We start from the raw sequence: 15811 nt of genomic DNA on the forward strand, positions 1-15811 counted from the left end.
AAAAAAAAAAAACCCCACCACCCTACAACGGATCATTCATGTTAAAATAAGCCACAATCTAACTGTAAAAAATGTAAAAGATTAAGAGGGACTGTCTACAAACGGATCAGCTCTGTACTAATGCCACTCATGCACCATAGTAAGTCTTCCGAAAGGCCACAAACCAAAGGTCAAATGAGGGTTGCTTAGGCCTTTGCTTGACCACTTGTGGAGGGCTGAATTTTAACCTCTGACACTAGTCCTCAACACTGCTGCTCATTTTATAGTTATAACAAGAGAAATTTACATTAAACTTCCAGGGGAAAAAAATTACATTTGATTATCAGTTTCTCCTGGCTTTCAAATTTTGCCTCGAGTGATATTATTTTTTTTTTTCCCAGAATAGTAAATTCACATAAATAAATTTGAGATATGTGAAATCTGTGTCTTCTAGTGCAAGGAAATTAATGAAACTGCTTCTAAAACTGTAGTTTAGAAAACTTCCCCAAATTGCTTAGTTTGCAGAAACATATTTGAAATAAAAAGTTGTTACAAAATATTTATAATGTAATTATAAACTGAAATTCTGCCAACTTTTATTGTTGAGAAAACCGGAAAGGAAATAATTGTTTAAAATGCTATTCTTCTTTCCTTGTGGCTGTTATTATTTTACTCTTCTTATTGTTGTTACTGCCGTTATTACGCCCTTTGCCAAGCTCTGAAGCTGCAATCCCAAGTGTTTCACAGACGCTGATTCATTCACGCGCTGCCCACAAGATGCCCACTCCTGCCTGTGGTTCTCAGGTCCGGTTCCATGCGGTTTTCTCAATGCCAATCAAAACCAAAACTTCTCAAGATGGTTTGATATATTCAAGTCCCTCACAATGATCTGAGTACATAGCTGCATAAGGCACCACAATTGCTACAGCTTCTCAGTTTCCCTATGCTCAGTCGTTCCCTTAAGTGATTGTCCTGGCTATCAGCTATATTGAACAATGGCATTGTCTTCTGAAATGGCATGGGGATACCCTGAGCAACAGGGCCTAATGCTGTGAGAAAGGTTGGAGAGAAGTGCTGCCTACTTTATGGCTGTTACTACTAGCTGTGTACACTATCATCTGGTTTGCATTGCTGTTTTGGGGTGATAACAACAGTGTGTGAGCTCCCCTCAGCCTCCGTGCTGCCTGAAAGGCCCCCAGAGCCAGGGGAACGGCACCCGTTGGCTGCAGAGGGCTTTGAGTCAGGCCCCTGATTAAGAAGCAAAGGTGGAAAGCAGCCGTCTGAGTCAATTTGAGAGAACGTGTTAAAACGTACAAAGGCAGCAGGTAGAAATGAAATCAGGCTGATGGAAGTTGCTTTCGAGACCACTCGACCCTTGCAGCTTTGCATTAGTATGAAACCACCTTCCCTAGGGAGAGGAGGAGGCCAAGGGAGGAAAAAGCTGAGAACAAAGAGAGAAGAGGAGAGACAGATCAAGAGACAAAGGCAGGAAAGGAACAGACACTTCGGGAGCAGCAAGGGGACCCTGGAAACCAGCGGGGTGGGAGTGGGAAAGGGCAGCCGTGCAGCAGCAGCACTGGGAACTGCAAGGAGGGGATGTGGGAAGTTGAAACAATATCAGAAAAGGAAAATAGGACAATGGAATGCAGCAGGATAGAAAAGAAAGAGCCTGGGGGACTTGGGTTGAGCAGAAGTTGGCAGAGAAGAAACTGGAGCTGGGCAGCTGATTGGAGATAGCAGGCAGGAGTGTGGAATAAGTGAAGAGGGCACAAAAGGGGCAGAAGGAAACAAAAAAGTGATGATATGGAACTGGGTCGTGGCAAACAAAAAAATAGCCAAAATGCTAAGTATAGAACAGAATGGATGAGGGCGGAGAAGGGGACCGCAAGTAACAAAAGTGAGGCAGCAGAAAAGTGAAACCAAAGGGACAGGAGGAGGGGGGAAGGTCTCAGAGCAGAAAGCAGCTTATGAAAAGGGAGTGGAATGGTCAGTAGGGCAGCTGTGAAGCCAGGAGTTAGGCGAGAGGAGTGAAGGCATGATAAATAAAAGGAGATGAAAAAATGGGATGGAGCAATGTGGGAATTGGTTTTTCAGAACACTTGCCTCATTTCTACACTGTCACTGATACTCTTTTGTAGCCCTGTTTCTTCACAGTTCATCTGCCAGCACCTCACAGTACATCTATCCTACTAAAAAGAAGCCAAAGCAATGACGGGCGCTGTTCTCTCATCTGAGCTATGCAATGTGTCACATATCCACATGGTTGAATCCAAATAACCATATAGGGGACAGCCCTGGGCATGAGCCATAACTTGTAACAGGCCTGGGCACTGTCTGGGAAAGTGCTAACTGGCAGGAGCCAAAACCACATGTGGAGAGTTGCAGGGCAGCACATGAGACCCTGACTTGGAGTCATCTTCTTCCCTAGCGGAGATGCAGCCTGGGTTACTTGGAACCTGAGCCTCTGTTTTGGATCCAAATCTCCCCTTCATGGTCCTCATCTCCACTTCATGGTCTGAATCTCCCCTATCTTTTCTCCCAAAGAGCTGAGGAGCACAGTGGGACTGAGGTCACTGCAGGCAAACTGGGACCTACCAGGATAGCTGCCTGCTGCATGTGCCCTGGCTGAGTCTGCCTCATCCCACTGATGTGTGTGTTACACTGGAAGCAATGCCAAAAGCCCAGGCATGAGTTGCCCTCTCTTGGTGGAAAAGGAGGAGGAGTAAGAAAAAGACAAGAAAGTCCAGTGTATGACTGCATGGACATGAAGAACAGCTGCTAGTGAAGAAGTGTGGTCAGGGATGTCAGATTCAACTTGAGTTGAAAGCCAGATTCCCTTTATTTTTGCTATGAAATGAGATTTCACCGCTGAACAGGCAGCAGAATCTCTTGCTGGAATGAGAGGAAAATCCACCAGTGGCAGAGCTGGGGCAGATAGGAGAGGTAGAAAGAGGTGAAGAATGGGACACAGTGGAGGAAGATCAGGAGAGGAGAACAGGGAAGCTCAGAACAGGGCAAAGGAAAGCAACATTCAGAAGCAGAGGGGGGTGGTTTGAGGCTGCCAGCAGTGCCATGGTTCAGGCGGAAAGATGAGAGGAATGTCAGGAAGAAGCAAGGAGGGAACAGGTCAGGTAAGGTAATGCAAACTTGTTGCCATCATTTGTCCATGGCTGTGAGCCCCACAGAGGTGGTTGTATGAAACCATTTGGAGAGTTGACACAGTTCTTATGTTAGGGGATGGTCCTCTTTAAAAATGAAGAGGGCTGGATAAATCCTCTTGCAGAAGACAGCTCCAATGCAAGGAGGTTTTCTGCCTGTCCTGGGCTGCCCCATTTATGTTGCTGGTGCTGCCTGCCCATCACTGAATTTTCCCAGGTCCTATCCTGGCACCGTGCTTCCCCTCAGGCTGGTCCTCTCTTGGTGGCTGTGCAGATTTTGAAAGAACTGCCTGTCTCTTTGCTCCTGTGCTTTCCTTTCCCTCTCTGATGAGTGGCAGGGTTTGCCCCAAAGCTGCCTGCTAGCTGGGCCCTGATGCATCTCCAAGGTGAGACCCCATTTTCCGCCACACTCTCCTTCTTGAGAGACCCCTGCTTTATGTCAAGCTCTTGACAGACACATAGCTGTGGGAATACGCAGAGCATTACAAAAGACCATTAGCTTCGCCGGAGTCTGTCCACACTCGGAAGCACAGCACCCTCAGCACCTGAACGCACCAAAGCGTTGGCTAGTTGATGAGAAGCGGTACCCGAAGGGTGGCAGCGAGACGCTCGGCAGCTGTCCCGGCCCTCGCGTCCACTTCCCGCCTGGAGTCCGCACCGAGGAGGGATCGAGGGACCCCCAAGCACCCGACCGCGGGGTGTCCCGCCCCGCCGCGGACCGCCCCGCGGGGGCGGGATGGGTGCCCCCACGGGGCGGTCCACGGCGGGGCGGTACCCACGGGGCGGGGCGGGCTGCTCCGGGCCGAGCCCGCCCGGGTGCAGTCCCCGCTCCGCGCCACGCCGCCGCGCAGTCCCCGCGCCGCTCCGTGGGCCGCCGGAGCCGCACGTCGGGCCGCCCTCCTCTTCTTCCCCACCGCCGCCGCCTCTCGCTATGAATGCACGCTGGGCCCTGCTCTCCGCCGCGTTGCTCGCCAGCCTCCTCTGGGATTTACCTTGCTGCCTCCCGGCTTCTCTCCCCGCCGCCTCGGAGCTCACCGCCTCCTCCAAGGGCGGACGGGGCCGCAGGGTGACGCGGACTCCACGGGACAACCGCCCGCGGCAAGGGGGACACGCCGTGGGCCGGGCGCTCCCACGAGCGGAACCTCACGAGTACATGCTGTCTCTGTTCAGGACTTACTCCATCGCGGAGAAACTGGGCATCAACGCCAGCTTTTTTCAGTCGTCCAAATCTGCCAACACCATCACTAGTTTTGTAGACAGGGGACGAGGTAAGTTTTGCCCCCCCACGCCCCTCACCTTCCTCTCGGGGCTGCGGGGCTGCGGCGCTCCGCAGCTGCCGTCCCGCGGAACCTAGCGCTGGGGAGGCGGGGAGCGCACTACATCGGTCACTGGTGTTTTTCGCCCCCCTCGGTATAGCAGAAAGTGGATCTTTCCGTAAATTGTAGATCGAGTTGTTTTATTTTAAAGCAAACTGCCCCGCGGCGCTAAATCCGGACCGCAGCAGCCGTAAATGCTGCGTGAGAGAAACACGCGTGTTCGCCCCGGATCGTCACGGGGTGGTGCGAAATACGTCCCAGCTTTGCAGGCGCAATTCGGGTGTAAACTCAACCTTGGAGCAAAAAAAATCGCTCTCCTAGTTTCTTTCTGTCTGCAGAAGAAAGGATCGCTCTTATCGCTGCGGCTGTAATGCAAATATTAAGTTCAAACTGACCGAGGGCAAACATACGCTGCCTCAAGCTGCTCTCGCGTAGGGTCGCTTTATCGGGTCCACCTGGAAATTCACCAGCCCCGTTTGAAAGAGCTGTGGCTGGGACACAGCCGGCTTCGCATGCAGGGGGCGCAGCCTGAAGCCCAGGTAACTCCCGGCCGTGGGGCTCAGTGGGGAGCCGCACAGACTCGCCGTCTCCTTCGGGGCCCATCCTACGTTCTTTAAGCCTGGTGTGTGCGGAGCTGGTCCTCACCCATCCCAGGGCCGGGAAGGACAGCGGGTGTCCCTCCCTCGGGCCCTCGGCTGCCCCCGCAGCGGGAGAGCGGAGGGGAGAGGACGGGGCGGGCGGCGGAGCCCGGGGCCGGCCGGGCTCCAGGCCTTGTCCCCACTCATCCCGGGTAGCAGCGGTGCCGTGGGGCTCCCGGGAACCCTCCGCGACCTGGAACCCCGGCCTGAGCTCCGCTTTACTTTTCTCTCGTTTTATCGCTCGTAGCCAAGGCAGCGGGTGGAAATTCCTCAGCGATCCAGAGGAAAAGAGAATTCTCTTCCCTCAAAATTGTCTCTATCTTTTTTTTTTTTTTTTTCCTACATTACCCTTGTTTGTGAGCCTTTAACGATATCAACAGTTTCTCAATGAAGGTTGTGTACTCTTTCCTTCCCTCTCCCTCTCCGCGATTTTAAGATCCTCCCCTCCGTTCGCGCCCCCCCCGCCGCGGTACCCTGCCCATGTACCTGCCAGCGGCTGGCAGCGGCGTCCCGTAGCTGCCGGCAGCCGGGAAAGCACGCCGACCTCCCCACTTGCCAGCCGTTTCAGGGAAAAACGCAGCGCCAGGAAAACCGCACAGCTCCCTGGAGCTACAGGAGCCACCCTCTCCCCAAACCAAACCAAACCCAAATCAACTCTCTCCGCCGCCTCCACGGTTCTACAATCACTCCTCCACCCTGGGCACCCGCGGCTCAGCCCCTTGCCCCATCGCCACCCCCGGCTCGGGGTCCTCCTCTGCAGAGGGGGCTCAGCGAGGCTCTTCCCCTCTAGCCTCAGCGCCCGTTGAGTCCCTCTGGGCTCGGGTGGGTGCGTGGAAGCGCTCACGGTGGGTGCCCCCCGCGGTTGGAAGCGCCTAGGGGTTTCCATGTGGAGAGGGGACACGGGGTTTTGCTTTCCGCTTTCGCCTTACGAGGGTTGTTTTCTTCGTCGCTGCCAAACGGGAGGTGGGGGGAAGAGAACAGGCTTTCTAGAAACACTGTTTCGAAAGTTCAGCCGTCAGAAACGCGCTGTCCCGCTTTCCCCCGGGAGAGGAAACAGGGTGCTAATTCTGCGAGCCGCAGGGAAATAGAGACGTGCTCAAGATCATCTTATTCTTGATAACCAGAAGAAAGACAGTTAATTTAACAAATTTAGCTCATCTCGCTGCATGGGAGATTCTACTCCGGGGGAAGTGATTTGCTAACAGAAGTCCTGGTTTGATTAAGGAAAAGCCTCACTTTTCCCCATTGATTTTGATTTGATGTGTCACAGGCTGTGACCTTCTGCTGGACCTTCTGAGGGTTGCTTAGCATCAAGCCACTGATTGGAGTATTTCAACTCAGTGATCTAATTGAGTGTTCATGTCATAACATATCAAATATTGTCTAGTCTCCCATAATGAAGCGGACCAGCCAATGGCACATCACCAAAAAACTTCAAGAGAGCTTCCGTTCCTCTGAAGTGGTAGCTATTTTACTGCCCACCTCCCCGTGGGCTCCTAGCCCAGTTAATTGGCGAGCTGGAGCTGTGCTGATGATGAACAGTCTCAGGGAAAGCGGGGGGGCGGGGGGGAAGTTTCTGTCAATTCATTTGCAGACAATATAGCCGCCCAAATTGACCCAATTAGATGGGCTGCTCTTTACCTAAGCGGCAGCTCCAGGGGGAGACGGCGCTGGCCGTCCCTCCCTTCCACCCGCACGGCATCCTCCACCGCACTGTTTCGGGGGAACAGCAACTGGGAGAGGGAGCGTGGAGCAGCTTTTAGTCCTGCCGAGAAATGCCCTTCCCGCAAGGCGTGGGCTGCTGTGCCCGCGTGTCCGAGAGCGTCCCGCGGGAACGACAGCTCGACATCCCCCGGCCGCAGGAGCCGGAGCGGCTGGGAGGGGCAGGGAGCTTCGGTGCGAACACAACAACCGCTCCTCTCCGCCTCTTGTTCCTTTTCCTTCCTACTTGAAACTAATAAGATCGCTTTCAGTCTGGATCGAAAGGACGAAAGCCATACTACTGCATTGTATTTACAGATATATATATATATATATTTCCCCCCAGAGGTAGAAAAAAAGTGCAGAAAAGGGGGAAAGGGTTTGCGATTCCCCCTTTTCCACTCCCTCCCGCCCCCAACTCGCTCCCCCTTGTTACGGTCGCAAGATCAGACAAGACTTAGCTGAATGTAGGAAAATTACTGTTGGCACATGAAGTAACTCATTAAAACGCAGATGGTGCTCTCGCTGGCCTCAGGACCCCCAGCATTGGAGCTCCACAGTAACGCAGGACAATTAGGAGCTGCAAGGACTCCACCAGGCAGGGGAAAAAAAAAAAAAAAAAAGAAAAAAAAAACACAGAAAAAAAAACAGAGCAGGAGGGAGCTAGAGAAGGGAGCTATAAACAAGCAAATCCACAGCTAGCAAGAAATGCAGCACGACTCGGAACAAGCCGAAAACAAAAAAATAAATACCGAGGATGCGAGGAAGCGCGATTTTCAGAGACATATCCCGTGGGAAGGGAATGCCACAAGGGCCGGCTGCCGTGGGTTCAGCTCGCCTTTCCCTTTTGTGTTTGCAGAGCTGTCCGCAGCCGCGATACCGCGGCCGGGCTCTCCCATACGAAATGTTGAGCTCCGCGCCTAAGGGAAGGGGAAATCAAAGTGGATCGAGATCGTCTCCTTTTCCGTTCTCGTTTTCTTCGTGCAGTTTTGTGTTCCAGATGAGAGACAGCTGATTCAGACCGACTAGGGTCCGACCACCGTTATTTTGCTCTTGCCGTTAGCGTCGGGAGGGGGGTGAGGAAAGGGGGCAGGAGGAAGGGGGGATGCCGTGTGCAGGAGCTGGAAATGGCCGGGCTGCGCGTGTGGCTGAAGAAAAGAGCGTAAATCCCACTTGAAGTTCATCTAGTGCAACATGTTTATGCAAAACAGCGGGTTTCTGGGTGGACCGAAAGCTACACTGTAGTGTAATCTGTGCAGCGCCTTTGCCCAGGCAGTGTTGTAGTTGGCAGAAGGAAAATGAAATATAAGCAGGGAAGTATTTTAATGGGGAAGGAGGGAATTCACAACTGTTAATTATTTGGTGACCTTGTATGCGATTTGTTTGAGCCCCTTATAAAAACACTAATGCAGACCAGACGGCTGGAGCACGGCATTGAGCAGCCGGTTCCCATCCCCGCCGTGCGCTCGGGGAAGGAGCGGGCGGCCCGGCTCTCCTGGCCCGGCGGCGGGGCCTCCGCGCCCGCGGAGCCAGCAGCGCGGGGGCGGGCGGCGGTGGGCGAAAGGGCTGCGGCTCCGTGCTGCCTGCTCCTGCGGGATATCTGGAGGTGTGTGTTTTCCCCCGCGCTGCCGGAGCTGCGGAAAGCGAGCGGAGCGTCTCCTCGGAAGCCGCGGCCGCACCGCTCGTCTCTCCCTCCTGAAAATGGGGAGTTTCTTTTTGTTTTGTTTCGTTTGTTTGTTTTCTTTCGCAAAGGCGCGCACAGAAGCGCAGCGGGACGGGGAGCGCGGTCTGGGAAAAGCAGAGCCCTCAGGCGCCGGGAGACGCAGCCCCGCGGCGACTCCGCGGCTCAGATGCCCCGGCGAGGCGGTGCGCGGCCGCGGAGCCACTCTGCTAACGAGAAGGGAAAAACCTATCAAGGCATTCCGGTAGCTCATTTCAGATACCATCCTGATTTTTTTTTTTTTTTTTTTTTAATACAGAAGCTCCCTTGCGGGGCTTGATCAGAGGCGGCTTTTGTGGTTTTTATGATTTTTTTTTTTCCTACGAGGCGGGTAGGACCGAGCTCTCCGCTTCGGAACTGTTGAGTTTCCGCCACTCGCGGGCGATGCTGTGCCGCAGTCTGGGCTGGCCACAACCAGGAGACGAGAAGCCCGTGGGGACAAAATCCAGCGCAACCCGGTGTCAGCCCGGCTCGAGTGCTCGCAGCAGACGGCGGCATGGCCGGGCTGCCCGGCTCTGGGCACTGCAACTGGGAGCCTCGCCCTCCTCTTTTTCCTCCTCGTTTCGTAGTTCTACAGAAAACAAAACAAAACAAAACAAAACAAACCCCCAAAAAACCAACAACCCACAAACAAACAAACAAAAACCACCAAGTCATTGCGATTTAGAGTCAGGCTGGAACTGAGGTTGGTCGTCCTTGCGTGCCTGAAGTCTGGTTTCTGAGCGAAAGGGAGGGTTTCAGTCCTTGCTAGTTGTGGCCAGATCCGTACGTTGGGTTGCTCTGTCCTGGTGCTTCCACGTATATCGCTCAGAAATATCCTCCAAAGCGTCCCCTCGCTCCATTTCTTAGCTCCCAGCGCTGGGAATATTCAATCAAATTTTCTCAATACGAATAGTTGTGGAAGAATGATTTATCTTCGATTGAAGTATTTCGGGTAGCAAAACGACCACAAACGGGCAAAGGGAAGTGGGCTCGGTTAATGCTTGTTACAGCAGGTAGGAACCGCACAAGGAAGCCCCTCTTCGCCTCCGCGCAACTCCTGGGGCGATGTTGACAGATGGGGGGTCCGGAGCCCCGTGGCACGGTCCATGACTGTTGCGGCGATGTCTCTGTCCCCGAGGGCCGTGCGTCGGTCGTGGGAAGCAGGGAGGTGGCGGGAGGCGGCGCCGGCAGCGGCGAGCGGGGCGAGGGCAGGTAGCCTTCCCGGCGCAGGTACGGTGAAGCGGTGACCAAAGGTATATTGCAGCCAGGTGCCTCCCCGCTTCAGGGAAAAAGAAAAAACCCGACAACAGCCCTTCATCAGCTCTCCGGGGTTTCGGCAGGATTGGGAAGGATTTGTTCGAGGAAGATGTGGTCTTTCTCGATTACTCGATAGAGGAATGAACGAAACATTTAAATCTAATCACTCGGTGTAATAAAAAAGCACGGCAAGGCAGGCGCTGCGAGATGCAGAACCGAGAACCGGAGAAATACCACACATGGAGAGTCAGCCTCTTGTTTCCACAGCTCGAGTAATGCTCCGAGAGAAGTACCTGTCACCCTTGCGACTCTGCAGACAACGTGTGGGCAGCCCCTCGCAATTACGGGGGATATATGTTTTAATTTCCAGATTATTGTTGAGCGAGCGCCTGCAAAGGGTCTTTAAACTGCAAATGTGCTTTTGGTTTGCGAGTTTAAATATGGCTTGAAAGAGAATTTGGGAATGGGAAAATTCTTCATGAGTGTGGTTTGGGTATAATTTGCAGTGATGTAAAGTTAAGATCTGAGCCCTGATGAATTGGCTGGGAGCCCAGTACCTGATCTGCCATGAAAAGGGAAACTTTGTATAGCCTTTCTTAACCCCCGGCTCGCCTCAAAGCCCAGGCTGCCGGCGAGAAAGCGAACCCGGGAAGCGGGAAAGGGTTCACACAGGGAGCTAAAGGAAACGTCCCAACCCAATAATTCATTTAACCTTGGGAGACGATAAACGCTTCGCCACCGCAAAACGGAGGAAAGCGGCGGCAGAGGCGGACGGGGGCCCGGCGCAGCCCCTCGCGGCCGGCACGGTGCACACCGCTGCCTGGACGCTATGGGGAGGGCAGAGCGGAGAAGGACTGCTCTCCTCCCCCGCCGCCGACACGTTCTTAAATTCAGAGTAGATCTGCTCCCTTCTTCCCCCCCGCTTCTAGCTCCCAATATTTTATCTTCGTTCGGAAAAAAATAAACAACGGGGAGTCGAAATAATACTAATACTTACCGCGTAACTAACATTCATCTAAGTTAACGTTACAAATATAACCCCCCCCGCCTGTGCATTTTCTGCAATGTGGCTTTCCCCAGCCTGTCTGGATGTGAGATGAGTTGGCTGCTCTCTCCAAATATTACGGTAACGGGAGTAACGATAATGAGAACCTCGACTGGCCTGGGAAAAAAGGCAGATCTCGAACTGGCTGCTGCAAATCCCGGACCTCACCACAGCCACTCCTTGAGTTTAAAGGCAAACTGAAGAGGACAAGCCCTGATCCGTGTGTGTTCCTCACAAGGAGGGAGAGGGACAGCCAGGCTGCCCCCACGCCGTCGCTGCTGCCGCTCTTTGTGTGCTGCAAACGCAGTAGCTTCGCTGGAACAAAGGTTTCCCAAACCAGACCCATCTCGCTCCAGTTTCTGGAGGCTCCAAAGCTACCGCTTTCCCTCCTCATCCTCCGTTGCTTTTCCCACCCTCTCGACCGTGCTGGGAGCGAGCCAGTACTGGTTTAGGATTATGTATTCATCTGGAATTATTAGGTTACCAGAGTGAATAAATAGCGTTTATCTGATCGGATTCAAAGCTGCTTATTTGAAACGACCGGCAGCCCTGCCCCTTTCTAGGAGCGGGAGCCGGCAGCTGAAGAAACAGAGGGAGTCTTCCAGGACAGAGTCAGTGCTGCCTAAACCCGCCTCGGAGACTCGAGTGCTCGGGGACAAATTTCTCTACCTTTCGGCCGTGTCCCCAGAGTGCCATGTCACCGAGCTAGCCAGACTGGCCGTGCAACGCGTTCAATCTCCGCCAAGCTGGAGCGTCAAAACGTGCTGCTGGGGAGCGCGTTTTAGGCGCACACCCCACACCCCGCCGCATGACAGGGTTCTGCAAACCCTTTATAAACCGCTTGCAGCACAGGGCATCTGCGAGGAATTCAGCCTCTTCCCACTTCACTCCCATCTAACCCCCACGCCTGGATGCCACCCTTGAGGCGGCCGAGTCCCTTCGCCAGGGACACCGGCCAGGAACAGGACGGGGAAGCGGGTGAGTGGGGTGTCTGCTCCGGAGGGACAGTGCACTGGGGGCACCCCATCCCCCACCCTCTACCCATCCAACAGGGAGTACAAAACGGGGTGAGCATCTATCTGCCTTTGAAACCAAGCCTGACCACCCCCTCCCAGCACCCCCCCAAGCAAAGAGGTGGCTTAAAAGCAGAGCTGTGCCCACGCTCGGCTCTGCCCACGCTCGGCTCTGCCCACAGCCTAAAGCCAGGAGAAGGGCTGATTTGGTTTCCTCGACGGTCACTGGAGCCGTTGGAGGAAGATGGAGGCAGCTCGGCGGAGCAAGGACAACCGCCTGCGCCGTGTCGAATGCTCAGGCATCTGAGAGATGCTGGTCGCAGGGAAAGCCAAAGAAGAGGAGAAGAGGGAGGAAGAGGATCTGTGCGTTCTTGCCCGAGGGATGCACGTCCCTTTCTGGCTGACGTCTCCAGTTCTGCCTGGAACCCCCTTGAAGAAGGAGACGATGGTCCCTGAGCTTTCTTGCAGACCCTTCTCCTGCAACCCGGGCCCACCTCAGCCCCCAGCCACACCGGCCCAAGTGTGTGAAGGGCAGAAGAACACTCCCAGATTTACAAGCGAAATCGTGCTCCGTCCTTGCAGGGCTGCCGAGACCGTCTAGCGCCTGCAGGCAGCTCCCTCTGTATTTAATTTTCCTTTTCAGCAGATAGAGAGAGAAGATGATGTCGTCATCCGGGGCTGTGACGACATTTTTCGGGCTGTGTGTGTTTTTTACAGACTCCCCCCGGACCCTTCCGAGGGGCGTATGCGGCGGGCCGAGCTGCCTCTCGCTCCCCGCCGTGCGCTCCTCTATGGGGAAGAAGCAGGCTTGCCGCGGGGAAACCGCTGAACCTGAAGCGGGATGCGGGAACAGGGATGTGGCACGCCTAGGTCCAAATTCCCCAGGATGCGTGAAGGGTCTGACCTGTTTTGGCACCGCTCCCCTAGGAGCGCAGCCCCCGCGGAGCGCAGCGCGATCAGGGTGAGGGGGGCTCCGGCTCCCTCTCCCCGACCGACCCTATATGACATGCTGGGGGCGCGGCGGGGTTCGCAGCCTTGCACCGGCCTCCTCGCCCCGGGGGCAGGACAGGGGTATGGTGTTAGGCGGGCACCCAGCTCCGCAGCTGGGGGTGTGCCGTGGGTGCGCGGCGCTGCCTCCCACGGCAGCTCAACACGGTGCGGGAGGGACGCGGGACGCGCTCGGCCGGCAGGCAGCCTCCACCATGGGCTCCCGTGGCCTAGAGTGGTTCCCTGTCCACGCTCCATTTCCCTCTTGGCGTCTGGAGGAACGCGCAGCGACACAGGGCGACTTTAGAGTATGCTAATCCGCACTGATTAACTGCATGTTAATCCGCATTGATTTTTACATTGCCATGGTGCGTCTGAAGATCTTGGATTGCATAAATCATCCCGTCGTCCCTCCTGCCCCTTCAGGAGGTCCCCTCAGACCTGTCAGGTAGGGCCGAGGTTATGAAATACACTGATTAGGAATCACAATGACCTTTGATATCAATAAATAACACGGGGCTGTATATCTCTTTAGTCTCTGTTTCTGCTCCTGGAACGGGCTGAGTTTGGAAAAGCAGTGAGGGGTCGCTGAACAGAGGCTCCAGTGACACTTTTACTATTGAAATCTACACAAGCTTTACTAGCTTCTGGGGAAACCCAGGGGCTTTGGGAATTTTTGTATTTGCTGGGTTGTAAACATTTTATTGGAAAGCAGCTCAGGGGAATCTGGTTTGCTTTCCACACTGCACTTCGTACACCAGTGTGTCAAAAAAGAAGTCCAGGTTTTTCTCTTGAAGGAGAATATATATGTGTGTACGTATGTATCTGTGTGGAATGTACATGAGCACACATGAGTGCACAGTACCATTCCCACTTTGTTGATGGGGGTGATGGACAGAGGATGTGCATGGAGCAGGGACTGACTCTGGTGCGGTAGAGTGGTCTCCTGCCTGGTGTTGATCCTTCCATACGTCTTCTCCTCCTTCTCCTTCTCCTTCTCCTTCTCCTTCTCCTTCTCCTTCTCTTCCTTCTTCTCCTTCTTCTCCTTCTTCTCCTTCTTCTCCTTCTTCTCCTTCTTCTCCTTCCTGCCGTCCCCGGGCCTGGCTCGGGCCTGGCTCCCGGATGAGCCCCTGGTCCCGGTCTGGGGGCGGCCTCGGCTTGCGGGGGCGGGGGTGAAGTGAGCAGGAGCGGCCCCGGCCGGGCAGCCGAAGGCCCTGTCCGCCTTTCCTCTCGTCGGAGACCTCTCGGCATATCCCCCTGAGCGCAACTGACTGTAATTACTTTTTTTATCTCGCAGACGATCTCTCGCCCGCTCCCTTGAGGCGGCAGCAGTATGTGTTTGATGTATCGACCCTCTCCGAGATGGAGGAGCTGGTGGGGGCCGAACTGCGGATCTTCCGCCGGGCCCCCCGCGGCCGCCCGCTGCCCGCCGCCCCGCTGCACATGCATCTCTTTCCCTGCCTCTCGCCGCGGCCGCTGGACTCCCGCGCCCTGGACCTGCGGGCGGCCCCGGCCGCCGGCTGGGAGACCTTTGACGTGCGGCAGGGCCTGTGGGAGCAGCGACCCTGGAAGCGGCTGTGCCTGGAGCTGCGGGCCTCGGCGGGCCGCGGGCCGCCGCGCTGGCTGGACCTGCGGGACCTGGGCTTGGGCCGCCGGACGCGGCCGCCGCAGGAGCGGGCGCTGCTGGTGGTCTTTACCCGCGCCCGGCGGCGGAGCCTCCTGGGGGAACTGCGCGCCGAGCTGGGCGCGCCACCGCCGCCGCCCGCCGCCCGTCGCCCGCCGCCCCGGCGCCAGCGCCGCACCGCCTTCGCCAGCCGGCACGGCAAGCGCCACGGCAAGAAGTCCCGCCTGCGCTGCAGCAAGAAGCCGCTACATGTCAACTTCAAGGAGCTGGGCTGGGACGACTGGATTATAGCCCCACTGGAGTACGAGGCCCATCACTGCGAGGGGGTCTGCGACTTCCCGCTGCGCTCCCACCTGGAGCCCACGAACCACGCCATCATCCAGACCCTCATGAACTCCATGGACCCCGGCTCCACGCCGCCCAGCTGCTGCGTCCCCACCAAACTGACTCCCATCAGCATCCTCTACATCGACGCGGGCAACAACGTAGTATACAAGCAGTACGAGGACATGGTGGTGGAGTCCTGCGGCTGCAGGTAGCGGGCGGGATCCCCCTCGGCGGCAGCCGGGGCTGCGTCTGGCGGAGATGCGACTAGCGAGGACCGCCCGCTTCCGCCCGGAGTGTGGCTGGGGCGACGGGGACCGGCGGGCGGCGCGGAGGGGCGTGTGGCGGCGGCGGCCCCGGCGCCGGTTTGCTGCGGCGGCAGCTGGGACTCGGGCAGCGCCTGCCCGCGGCTGCCGTGCGGTGAAGGGCGAACGGGCAGGGCAGGCGGCGAGGCCGCCGCCTGGTCCCTTCCTCGCTTCCCTTCCCGCCTCCGGGGTTTATCTGGTGATCTGTCCTCCTCCTTTCGAAGGTGAAGGCAATTTACCAAGTACGAAAAGAGTCGGGGGAGGGAGAGGGAGCAGACTGAGCCCTCTCTCTGAAGTTGCTCCGAAAAAGGCTGTTTCATTTCTTCCCTCTCTCTTTCACATTCCTGCAAGATTACCAGCCAGAAATAGCCTACGGCCCCCTACCCCCCAAAGGAAAAAACAAAAAAAAAGAAAAAAAAAATTTCAAGATTGTAATTACCAGTTAGGTTTTATTTTAAGACAGCGATGAAAAACTGTGAAGAGCGAAGTGTTACAGAAAGCACAACCTGGGTGGATTGGAAAGGAAACTCCTTTGGATTTCACAACCAGTGCAAGGATGCCATTGCCAGATCCCTAGGTAGCTCTAGTTTGGCAGCCCTCGAAACCTGCAGCAGTATTATACGCAAATGTTGTGCTGGAAAAGGCATTTTGTGTAAGATTTCTGTTTCTTTCCCACCTTTGGTCTCAGCTATGGCTTCACCTGAGGAAAGCGCACTTCGAAGCATGCCTAGCCCTTTCTTAATGTAACTATTATGTTCTTAG

The 15811-nt window shown here is 55.4% G+C and overlaps 1 protein-coding gene across 1 annotated transcript; it reads left to right on the top strand.

Annotated features, from left to right (window-relative positions):
* Positions 1-4068: 4068 nt before the first annotated feature.
* Positions 4069-14959, top strand: GDF6 (growth differentiation factor 6; the record flags this gene model as incomplete). Its single annotated transcript, XM_080339047.1, has 2 exons — positions 4069-4405; positions 14094-14959. The coding sequence occupies 2 exons, from the start codon at positions 4069-4071 to the stop codon at positions 14957-14959; spliced, it is 1203 nt and encodes a 400-aa protein (XP_080195173.1).
* Positions 14960-15811: the final 852 nt, after the last annotated feature.

Source organism: Nesoenas mayeri (genome assembly GCF_963082525.1).
Source record: "Nesoenas mayeri genome assembly, chromosome: 2".
In the NCBI taxonomy this organism is placed as follows: Eukaryota; Metazoa; Chordata; class Aves; order Columbiformes; family Columbidae; genus Nesoenas; species Nesoenas mayeri.